The following is a 12,507-nucleotide window of genomic DNA, read 5'->3' as shown; positions in this document are numbered from 1 at the left end:
ATAGGCTACATTTATATAAATGTATAAAATCTAAAACAGAATGCTACATTCTTATGTATGAAATAAAAAAAAATAATAGCATCGCTGCAATGCTGCTAACTTTGGGCCATTAACTTTAGGCAGGCCTATTGCATTTTGCAATATAGGCTATATGAAATAAAAAATAATAATAGCATCGCTGCAATGCTGCTAACTTTGGGCCATTAACTTTAGGCAGGCCTATTGCATTTTGCAATAAAGTAGGATATAGGCTATTCGTTTTTGTCACTTTGTGCATTTTAAACTAAATAAAACAATGCTCATGTGCCTATATCTGCCATGCAGTGCCACTGCCTACGGCAGCTACATTATCTTTGAGTTCACTTTCAAGAACACGAGTTTAGCCAATGTCTGAGGCTTCAAACTCATGCAGTGATTTCTTGACATCAAACCAGCAGCGGAAATGGTTTCAACTTCAATTTTCGCATTGCCTCCTCCCGTGGGCTGATTCTCTGAGAAATATGATCCAAACATACGAGGCCTCTTGATTTCTTCGGGCGCGTCAGACTCTCCGCCGTCGGACTCGGGTTGACCTGCTGCCTCTCCAGCAGCGACTGTTGCAGTCATCTCCTCTGTTTCTTTGACGAGGAGGTCGCGTATTTCTCCAAGTTTGTTGCAAACCAACTCATTACGGATTATCCACTCTGTTTTGAAACGAGGATCTAACAGCGACGCGAAGAGGAGGTGTTTATCATCATAGTACATTCTGAAGCGAGTGGACACGTTATTGGACAGTGTTTCCGCGAAAGAAGCTATTCCTAGTGGAAGGGCAGCGTTGTTGTTGACAAGCAGGGATTTGAGCTCGCCTACAGCAGGGAGAATCATGCCCAAATTCCCAAGCTCCCGTTGCATGTTGTCTGTGAGGTCAGCCAGCGGTGACAATACTTCAACAAGGTGATTGAGCCGACGCACGTCATTAAGTGTGAGAATAGCGGCAGTCGCTTTAAGTTTGCTCTGCCACAATGCATCTTTTTTGAATAACTTTAGGACAGACTCCACCATGCGCAGCTGGCTGCTCCATCGCGTCGGGCAAGCAGTGGTGGGTCGTACACCCAGAGAGTCAGTTTCCTCCGTGTTCAGACAACTCTTACGCACACTTTTCACTAGCTTTCCAACTTTAACTAGCAGGCGATTGATATCATCATGCTCGTTAACTGCGTCTTTGATAGCTAACTGAAGCAGATGAATTGGGCATCGCAGGTGTAAACTTGATACGGTGAAGTACTGGTTTACCATAGCTTCTACATTATTAGTAACCACGTCCACTTGGTTTTGCGAGAGCGCAGGTTCCTCCTCCGCTATTTCCTCCCCTTCCTCCACCACCACCAGTGCCACTTCATCATCATCATCTTTCTCCTCTTCTCCTTCAGCGTCAGGCAGGATGTTAAATGCCTTGACCATGTTGCTGCACTGTCTGTCACCACACGAATCACGCGTTGATGAATGTTCCAATTTTTCAGCACACTTTCGTACTTTTGATAAATGCGATCTGCAGTGTGAGACCCTGTTATGTGCTCACAGCCTAACAGAACCGTGTGGCCCTTGAACGTCCCATCGATAAAACTTGCCACAATAGCAAGGAAACTGTGGCCTCTTCTACTTGTCCAAATATCAGATGCAAGAACGAACCCTTCACTCATTCCTATGAGATCTTGTAGTTTGACTTCCATCTCTTGTATGGCATTTGGCATAAGTGTGTCCCGGACAGTATTGTAGCAGGGCGGGGTGTAACCTGGTTGGGCCATGCCGGCAAAATGTCGCATTCCTTCACATTCTCCTTTACTTAGGGGGTCGTAATCCATGGATATCATTTTAAAAAACGCTTCATCCAGCTCCCTTTTTCTTCCACGTGTCACGTTAGGTGACTTTTTTCCAGTGAGGAAATTGTGCAGCTGCTCACTCTGTCTCTCTTTTTGTTGCTGCTGCGTCTGGGCATCTAAAACAAATAATAAATGCATGCTTTATATTAGGTCTACAATACATTCAACTGTAATAAGGCTACCAATTTCAAAATGGCTAATAATGACAACAAACCTTTGGATTTCTTCTCATTATGTTCGCGAAATATGTGGTCATGCTTCCTCCCAATGTGTCTCTTTAGATTCCAAGAAGAATCTTTTCCGACGGTAATATGGTCTGCACATTCTGTCTCCTCACCATCATCGTTAGTTGTTTTCACGATACATTGGTACTTATTCTCTGTTACTTTTTTAAAATACTTAGCAAACATGGCCATGCTTTCACGTTGTGGGATTTCTTTTAAGCACAATTCTGTTTACAGGACACTGAGGACAGGTGCATTGTGGACCGGTGCCTACTGGTCTGGGAGGCGTCTACCAGACCAGTGCCGTGTGCACTGAGGAGCGGACCGGAGCGGCTTGTAGCGGAGGAGAACTGCCGCTCCGGAAGTCGCACCGACCCATTTTAAAACCCACTCCGCCGCTCACGTCAAAACCACCCGCTCCACTCCCCGCACCGCTCACATGCACTGCGGTCAACATGTACGAAACGGATTGTTTTCAGTACATTTCCGTTTTTTTTTTTTTTTTTTTTTGGTCTTTTTCCCCCTCCATTTTTCCTCCGATTTTCTCCCATCCCAATGTTAGTCGTATGCCAATTCCCAGTCCCTTCCTGGTCGCTGCGCTTTACCCCCCACAGTCAGATCATTTGGGAGAGTGGAGGCTACCACGTGCTTCCTCCGACACACGTCCAGCCAATCACCGCTTCTTTTCACCTGGCAGCGCGGATTCTCATTGAGAGGGCGTAGCGTGTGGGAGGACCACACTATCCCCCTCACGTCCAATCCGCGCTTAGCAGGCGCCCCGACCGAACTGTAGGAGTCGCTGTTTACAACGACCCGGACCCACCCCGCCAGCTTCTCCCACCCTCTGATACAGCCAATTGTATCAGTGCAGACGGCCAGCCAAGCTGGTGACAACCCCGGAGCTGTGAGCTGGATTCGAACAGGCGAACCCAGCTCACAGCTCCGGGGCTGGTGACGAACGCAATCTCCGCTCGACCACCTAACCGCCCTCAGTACATTTCCGTTTTATACCGTTTTGAATACGAGTATAGTTTTGAAGATTTCTAGTGATTCCAGAAAAATCCACGAAAATAGCTCTTTAGTGGAATACACAAAACACGTTGTAATTTTTCGGCCTATTTATGAATCGTTTTCAAATAAACGCTAGATTATCGATAGTATATGTGTACTTATGCACGCTAGAGAAGCGGGCGGAAAAATCGATTATCCATGACCTGGTCAGCGCTAACTTCATATACACACACGTTGTGAAATCTGTGAAAAAACATCTGATTAACCCAATACTGGTAAAATAGATTCCTTACCTCAGATCAGATGTTCTGCAAAAAGATTATTCCAATTCCTGATCGCCATTCCAAATATTGATCGCGTTTATTGATCCAACGTTATACCTCGAAACACATAATCGACGCTGCTCCCAGTTCCCTCAGTGGATGCAATAGTCTCAGGTTACATGCCTCAGAAGTAAAATCTGGAGCCCGGAGTTTTTTTTTCTCATGCATTTTCCTTGACTCCAATCCAATGGGTGCAATACCATCCGGGAGACGATAGGGGGCGGTATTTGCCCTTATCGAGATCAGAGCCAGTCCCAATGATAACGTGAGGCTGGATGGATGAAAAATGAATGGGATATCGCTAATAAAATAAATAACGATTAAATAACGAGATTTCTCGTCATTGGCACTCAGCGCATGGCGGCCAACAACGAGATTTCTCGTTGCTGGCACCCAATCTGTTAATACTCCTTTTCTTTTTTGCATGCTCATATTATATCCATACAGTGATGGAAAGGTTCGATATAAATTATAATTATTTTCTTCTAGCTTGACAATCCCAATTTACAATAAAATGATTGGAATGAGGCGAACAGACTGAAAACTTTATCTTATTAGATACAATGAATGATTCATATATATTTGTATTGCAGATGTTGGGGACATAATTTGCAATTAAAAACAATTTAATACATAGTGCAATATACTGTATCACAATATCCTCACTCTAGTATAATGGGGCCTCTGGTGATTCCCACCCCTAATCTCTCACCCTGCTGTCTCTCACCCCGCCTGTGTGTCTCCCCCTCAGCTCCTCTCCTCTCTGGTGGGCGTGGAGCCCTGGGTGTGTAGGAACATCGTTCATCTGCTTCAGGAGGAGAACACGGTGCCCTTCATGGTGCGCTACCGTAAAGACCTGATCAACCACATGGACGCAGACTCCGTCCGAGATGTCCTGCTGATCCTGAGCGAGATACGGTACGGCCGCGTGTTTCATACATTTGGGATACATTTCCGACTACAGAGCAGTTGATTGAAGACTGGCTTTAAAAAAAAAAATTATTACCGTAGTTAAATATTTATTAGTATCATCTACTGATGTACGATATATCGGCCGCCGATATAATATCGGCCGCCGATATAATATCGGCCGATATGGTCATTTTTTTTTTACACCGGTATCGGTCCGATATCAAGATAGGGCCGATATAAAAAATGTACATTATTTTAATTTTTTTCCTTTTTTTAATATTTTCTTTTTTATTATTATTATTTTTTTCATAAGTCATTTCTGAAAATAAGTTACAAAAGTAAAAAAAATAAAAGCATTTTGGACAATAGTTCTTTATTTGATTATCATAAAGTGTTTTCTATACAGAGATATCGACATCGGTAAATATCGGTATCTCTTGTTGCCTCCTCTCTCTGTAGAACCTGGGGTGACTGGTCTCTCTTGTTGCCTCTTCTCTCTGTGTAGAACCTGGGGTGACTGGTCTCTCTTGTTGCCTCCTCTCTCTCTGTAGAACCTGGGGTGACTGGTCTCTCTTGTTGCCTCTTCTCTCTGTGTAGAACCTGGGGTGACTGGTCTCTCTTGTTGCCTCCTCTCTCTGTAGAACCTGGGGTGACTGGTCTCTCTTGTTGCCTCCTCGCTCTCTGTAGAACCTGGGGTGACTGGTCTCTCTTGTTGCCTCCTCTCTCTCTGTAGAACCTGGGGTGACTGGTCTCTCTTGTTGCCTCCTCTCTCTCTGTAGAACCTGGGGTGACTGGTCTCTCTTGTTGCCTCCTCTCTTTGTAGAACCTGGGGTGACTGGTCTCTCTTGTTGCCTCCTCTCTCTCTGTAGAACCTGGGGTGACTGGTCTCTCTTGTTGCCTCCTCTCTCTGTAGAACCTGGGGTGACTGGTCTCTCTTGTTGCCTCCTCTCTCTCTGTAGAACCTGGGGTGACTGGTCTCTCTTGTTGCCTCCTCTCTCTGTAGAACCTGGGGTGACTGGTCTCTCTTGTTGCTTCCTCTCTCTCTGTAGAACCTGGGGTGACTGGTCTCTCTTGTTGCCTCCTCTCTCTCTGTAGAACCTGGGGTGACTGGTCTCTCTTGTTGCCTCCTCTCTCTGTAGAACCTGGGGTGACTGGTCTCTCTTGTTGCCTCCTCTCTCTGTAGAACCTGGGGTGACTGGTCTCTCTTGTTGCCTCCTCTCTCTGTAGAACCTGGGGTGACAGGTCTCTCTTGTTGCCTCCTCTCTCTCTGTAGAACCTGGGGTGACTGGTCTCTCTTGTTGCCTCCTCTGCAGAACCTGAGGTGACTGGTCTCTCTTGTTGCCTCCTCTCTCTCTGTAGAACCTGGGGTGACTGGTCTCTCTTGTTGCCTCCTCTCTCTCTGTAGAACCTGGGGTGACTGGTCTCTCTTGTTTCCTCCTCTCTCTCTGTAGAACCTGGGGTGACTGGTCTCTCTTGTTGCCTCCTCTCTCTGTAGAACCTGGGGTGACTGGTCTCTCTTGTTGCCTCCTCTCTCTCTGTAGAACCTGGGGTGACTGGTCTCTCTTGTTGCCTCCTCTCTCTCTGTAGAACCTGGGGTGACTGGTCTCTCTTGTTTCCTCCTCTCTGTAGAACCTGAGGTGACTGGTCTCTCTTGTTGCCTCCTCTCTCTCTGTAGAACCTGGGGTGACTGGTCTCTCTTGTTGCCTCCTCTCTCTGTAGAACCTGGGGTGACTGGTCTCTCTTGTTGCAGGTTGACAGAGAGAGGCAGAGAACGAGCGAGAGATAGAGAGGGAGAGATAGAGAGGGGGGGAGAGAGAGAGAGAGAGAGAGAGAGAGAGAGAGAGAGAGAGAGAGAGAGAGAGAGAGAGAGAGAGAGAGGAACTTCGTTCACGGAATCGCGGAATTGAGCAATAAAAATGGAATCAACTGTTTTTTTTATGTTGTGGGACTTGTACAGCACTTTGTTCAACTTTGTCAGTGCTGTAAAGTTTAAACCTTTTTAAATCTTAGACAAACAAAACACTTTGCTTTCATGAAATATTGCAAGCCGTCATTTGAGGCTTTATAAAAGCAGCACAATGAACACAAATCTGTCAGTGCCGAGTCCGACCTCATCTTAAAGGGGAACTATTTGACTATTTCTTTCACTATTTGGGCACTTTTACACAATTCCTGTGAGTCTATGGAACACCTCTGTAATTTTTTTTCTTTTTTATTCATTGTTTTGTATTTCTAATCAAGTCCTCAAAAACAGCATTTTTCTACCTCAAGATCTCGAGCCGTTTTGAGGCTGGGCTCCAACCACTGTGTGCAGCTCATCATGTACCTGATGCCACACACAGCCACATTATCATGCAGCGGTGTCTCTCTGACATCACAAATCAGCACATTTTCAAATGACTCAGTTCAGTGAGGGTGAATATTGTGAGAGGAGAATTGGAAGAATGCGCCAATATGAGAATTAGAGACATAGATCATATTACCGTAATATAAGTTCACATAGCTAGGAAACAATGCTAAACACTCAAAAAGGCCATTTATAAGATAGTTCCCCTTTAAATAACAAACAGCATTGCTTGTTGTAGTTAACAAAGAGAGGCAGAGTTGATTTTGCAAAAAGAAAAATATATATATATATCATTTATTTTTTTATTTTCTTTAATAATCGAATTTTATTTTCATATTCGAATCCCATGCCCATCGAACGAAGCTTCGAATTATTTAAGACAGCCCTATTAAATGGACTGTTATATCTTATTAAATTGTGGACATTTATTCATTCCCACTTATTAGACACTATTTCTGATGGTAAAATGAACGTACATAGCAAAATACAGAATTCTTGAAATATTAAAAAGGTAAAAAATGGTATTTGGAAAAAAATTAAATGGAATTTGAAAAATAAATAAAACGGATTTCATATGGCTCTAAGAGAGAGGGACCGCGCTCATGAGTGTGTTTAAATGTGTGTGCGCGCAGGGCTGGTGTGCGGCTTCTCCCTGGGATAGCACTGTCAAAATATCTTTGACTCCCACGCGCACGCCCGTATTCCGATCCGTGTAATAATATTCACAGCGGTATATATTGTCATTTGAAACAAGTTACTAATGCATTGTCCCGTGGGAGTATGCCCCCTGCAGCGAAATTAATTAGTATCCGCCTCAAATTTTCTACCTCTCTCTCTGTCTGCCAGTCGCAGACTGTGGGTGACTGTCACTCAAAGTGCTTATGGGCGGAGCCCAGCCCAAACAGCTTGGAATCTTGAAGTAAAATTGTTTTGCTTTTGAGTAATTGATAAAAAATATAAAACAATAATAATAATACGTTTTATATAATCCCAACCATGTAAAGCGTCTTTGGGTACCCATAAAGGCACTATATATGTAAGTCTGATGTAGGGCTGCACGATTAACTGATTTTAAATCGAAATCGCAATTTGGAATGATGCAATTATCAAATCGCAAAAAAAGAAAATTGCTATTATTATTATAATTCTTTTTTTACTTAAAAAAAAAATCGTTTAACCAGGAAGTCCCATTGAGATACAAGATCGGTTTGGGAGAGGGAGGTAAGGGGTTTTAGATTGTGTGTTGTGAAGTTTAGACTTCAGAGAGGGAGAGTAAAGTACAGAAAAAAGCTACCGTTGGGTACCGGTATCGATTCCCAGGTAAAAAGAAAAATTGTCAGGCTCGGTGTCCCGAAAAGACCCATGCGTAGGCCAGATGCAAGCCGCATTTTACAATAAACCTCTGTGGGGCTGCTTAATTTCTTTTTAATTATAATCGCAAATGTAATCGCAATCGCAATATCTGTCAGAAAAACCGCAATTAGATTATTTCCCAAAATTAAAAGTATTATTATTATTATTATTATTATTATTATTATTATTATTATTATTATTATTATTGTTATTGTTATTGTTATTGTTATTGTTATTGTTATTGTTATTATTATTATTGTTATTTATTATGTGTTTGGTTTCTAACTAGCGATGCTCGATATTGGCTTTTTTACCAATACCGATATACCGATATTGTCCAACTCTTAATTTATGATACCGATATCAACCGATACCGATATATGCGGGTTTCCCCCCCCCCCAAAAACGGAATAATTTCAGGTAATTAACATTACATATCTCTTGTTGTGGAATTAACACAACATTATGCATACTTTTGACAATAAATTAAATCAGAATTTGTTCTTACATGCTTGCCTGGGTAAATAAAGGTGAAATACATGTAAAAAAATAAAAATAAAAATAAACGATACAGATAATTTCCGCTATGAATGAATGAATGAAAAGTTTATTTTTGAACATGTACTTCTCCATATTCCTCCAAACAAATCACGGTATCTTGTTCCGTCAAACCAAACAATCATAACAACAACAAAAAAAAAGGAATTATAAACAAAAGGTCAAGAGCAATGTGTTTGGTTAGCAGACATGTCCAAAAAAGGAGTAGAGGGAAGCTAAGCTTATTGATCCCTACCCCCTTACATTTGTATTTGTTCTTCCATTAATTTGACTAGATATAACATAATTTTGTATATTACAATATAGAATATACTTTTACTTATATTAAAAAACTTGATTCACTTGACAGCAGTGAATATAGTACAGCACTACATAACACAATATAACATAACTTTGTTTATCCTCATTACTCATTTCTGTATTTCTCTAATGTGTATTTTTTTTGCTGCTTTTTAAATTGTGCCACATGTTTACTCAGTTTGATGTATTCAGGTAAATTATTCCACAGCTTCACTCCACACACCGATATGCACATGCTTTTCAGCGTAGTGTGTACCATTGGTTGTTTAAGATTCCCTCTCCTTCTTAAGTTATATTCTCCTTCCCTGTCTCTGAACCATTTTTGAATGTTGCCTGGGATTAGTTTGTATCTGGCTTTGTATACAATATTGGATATTTTAATGCCAATATCGGCCGATAATATTGTACATCCCTATTTCTAACTATGTTTTTCATGTGTGTGTGTGTGTGTGTGTTAGTGCCCTGTCTAAGAAGAGCCAGTCAGTGATCCAGACTCTGAGGAAGGACGGGGTTCTGACCCGCGATCTGGAGCGGAGTCTGAGGAGCTGCCGCTCTGCTGAAGAACTGGACCACCTGGTACATTCACTACACACGTTAGAGACCTACTGGACCACCTGGTACATTCACTACACACGTTAGAGACCTACTGGACCACCTGGTACATTCACTACACACGTTAGAGACCTACTGGACCACCTGGTACATTCACTACACACGTTAGAGACCTACTGGACCACCTGGTACATTCACTACACACGTTAGAGACCTACTGGACCACCTGGTACATTCACTACACACGTTAGAGACCTACTGGACCACCTGGTACATTCACTACACACGTTAGAGACCTACTGGATCACCTGGTACATTCACTACACACGTTAGAGACCTACTGGACCACCTGGTACATTCACTACACACGTTAGAGACCTACTGGACCACCTGGTACATTCACTACACACGTTAGAGACCTACTGGACCACCTGGTACATTCACTACACACGTTAAAGACCTAGTTACTATAGACCTAGTTAAGACCTAGTTCCTATAGACCTAGTTCCTATAGACCTAGTTCCTATAGACCTAGTTAAGACCTAGTTCCTATAGACCTAGTTCCTATATACCTAGTTCCTATAAACCTAGTTCCTATATACCTATCTGCAGTACTCTCCCTATAAGAAAGCTCTCTCTCTCTCTGCAGTACTCTCCCTATAAGAAAGCTCTCTCTCTCTCTGCAGTACTCTCCCTATAAGAAAGCTCTCTCTCTCTCTGCAGTACTCTCCCTATAAGAAAGCTCTCTCTCTCTCTCTGCAGTACTCTCCCTATAAGAAAGCTCTCTCTCTCTGCAGTACTCTCCCTATAAGAAAGCTCTCTCTCTGCAGTACTCTCCCTATAAGAAAGCTCTCTCTCTCTCTGCAGTACTCTCCCTATAAGAAAGCTCTCCCTGCAGTACTCTCCCTATAAGAAAGCTCTCTCTCTCTGCAGTACTCTCCCTATAAGAAAGCTCTCTCTCTCTCTGCAGTACTCTCCCTATAAGAAAGCTCTCCCTGCAGTACTCTCCCTATAAGAAAGCTCTCTCTCTCCCTGCAGTACTCTCCCTATAAGAAAGCTCTCTCTCTCCCTGCAGTACTCTCCCTATAAGAAAGCTCTCTCTCTCTGCAGTACTCTCCCTATAAGAAAGCTCTCTCTCTCTCTGCAGTACTCTCCCTATAAGAAAGCTCTCTCTCTCTCTGCAGTACTCTCCCTATAAGAAAGCTCTCTCTCTCCCTGCAGTACTCTCCCTATAAGAAAGCTCTCTCTCTCTGCAGTACTCTCCCTATAAGAAAGCTCTCTCTCTCTGCAGTACTCTCCCTATAAGAAAGCTCTCTCTCTCTCTGCAGTACTCTCCCTATAAGAAAGCTCTCTCTCTCCCTGCAGTACTCTCCCTATAAGAAAGCTCTCTCTCTCTCTGCAGTACTCTCCCTATAAGAAAGCTCTCTCTCTCTCTGCAGTACTCTCCCTATAAGAAAGCTCTCTCTCTCCCTGCAGTACTCTCCCTATAAGAAAGCTCTCTCTCTCTCTCTGCAGTACTCTCCCTATAAGAAAGCTCTCTCTCTCCCTGCAGTACTCTCCCTATAAGAAAGCTCTCTCTCCCTGCAGTACTCTCCCTATAAGAAAGCTCTCTCTCTGCAGTACTCTCCCTATAAGAAAGCTCTCTCTCTCTCTGCAGTACTCTCCCTATAAGAAAGCTCTCTCTCTCTCTGCAGTACTCTCCCTATAAGAAAGCTCTCTCTCTCTCTCTGCAGTACTCTCCCTATAAGAAAGCTCTCTCTCTCTCTCTGCAGTACTCTCCCTATAAGAAAGCTCTCTCTCTCTCTGCAGTACTCTCCCTATAAGAAAGCTCTCTCTCTCTCTGCAGTACTCTCCCTATAAGAAAGCTCTCTCTCTCTCTCTGCAGTACTCTCTCTATAAGAAAGCTCTCTCTCTGCAGTACTCTCCCTATAAGAAAGCTCTCTCTCTCTCTCTGCAGTACTCTCCCTATAAGAAAGATCTCTCTCTCTCTGCAGTACTCTCTCTATAAGAAAGCTCTCTCTCTCTCTGCAGTACTCTCCCTATAAGAAAGCTCTCTCTCTCTCTGCAGTACTCTCCCTATAAGAAAGCTCTCTCTCTCTGCAGTACTCTCCCTATAAGAAAGCTCTCTCTCTCCCTGCAGTACTCTCCCTATAAGAAAGCTCTCTCTCTCTCTGCAGTACTCTCTCTATAAGAAAGCTCTCTCTCTCCCTGCAGTACTCTCTCTATAAGAAAGCTCTCTCTCTCTCTGCAGTACTCTCCCTATAAGAAAGCTCTCTCTCTCTCTCTGCAGTACTCTCCCTATAAGAAAGCTCTCTCTCTCTCTGCAGTACTCTCCCTATAAGAAAGCTCTCTCTCCCTGCAGTACTCTCCCTATAAGAAAGCTCTCTCTCTCTCTGCAGTACTCTCCCTATAAGAAAGCTCTCTCTCTCTGCAGTACTCTCCCTATAAGAAAGCTCTCTCTCTCTGCAGTACTCTCTCTATAAGAAAGCTCTCTCTCTCTCCCTGCAGTACTCTCCCTATAAGAAAGCTCTCTCTCTCTGCAGTACTCTCTCTATAAGAAAGCTCTCTATCTCTCCCTGCAGTACTCTCCCTATAAGAAAGCTCTCTCTCTCTCTGCAGTACTCTCTCTATAAGAAAGCTCTCTCTCTCTCCCTGCAGTACTCTCCCTATAAGAAAGCTCTCTCTCTCTCCCTGCAGTACTCTCTCTATAAGAAAGCTCTCTCTCTCTCTCTGCAGTACTCTCTCTATAAGAAAGATCTCTCTCTCTCTGCAGTACTCTCTCTATAAGAAAGCTCTCTCTCTCTCTGCAGTACTCTCCCTATAAGAAAGCTATCTCTCTCTCCCTGCAGTACTCTCTCTATAAGAAAGCTCTCTCTCTCTCTCTGCAGTACTCTCTCTATAAGAAAGATCTCTCTCTCTCTGCAGTACTCTCTCTATAAGAAAGCTCTCTCTCTCTCCCTGCAGTACTCTCTCTATAAGAAAGCTCTCTCTCTCTGCAGTACTCTCCCTATAAGAAAGCTCTCTCTCTCTCCCTGCAGTACTCTCCCTATAAGAAAGCTCTCTCTCTC

The 12,507-nt window shown here is 43.2% G+C and overlaps 1 protein-coding gene across 1 annotated transcript in view; it reads left to right on the top strand.

Moving 5' to 3' along the window:
- The window catches only part of LOC311234582 (S1 RNA-binding domain-containing protein 1-like), a gene marked incomplete at its 3' end in the record, with an annotated part of 152,320 nt that overhangs the window by 44,399 nt on the left and 95,414 nt on the right, over positions 1 to 12,507 (top strand). Inside the window, exons 5-6 of the mRNA XM_084321829.1 lie at positions 4,169 to 4,335; positions 9,346 to 9,463. Coding sequence (XP_084177955.1) covers positions 4,169 to 4,335; positions 9,346 to 9,463 — 285 coding nt within the window. The remainder of the gene's footprint in view (positions 1 to 4,168; positions 4,336 to 9,345; positions 9,464 to 12,507) is intronic.

Source organism: Notolepis coatsorum, assembly GCF_963971535.1.
Source record: "Notolepis coatsorum genome assembly, chromosome: 9".
NCBI lineage: Eukaryota > Metazoa > Chordata > Actinopteri > Aulopiformes > Paralepididae > Notolepis > Notolepis coatsorum.
The sequence above is the reverse complement of the archived record's forward strand: the minus strand, read 5'-3'. Positions and strand labels throughout refer to the sequence as shown.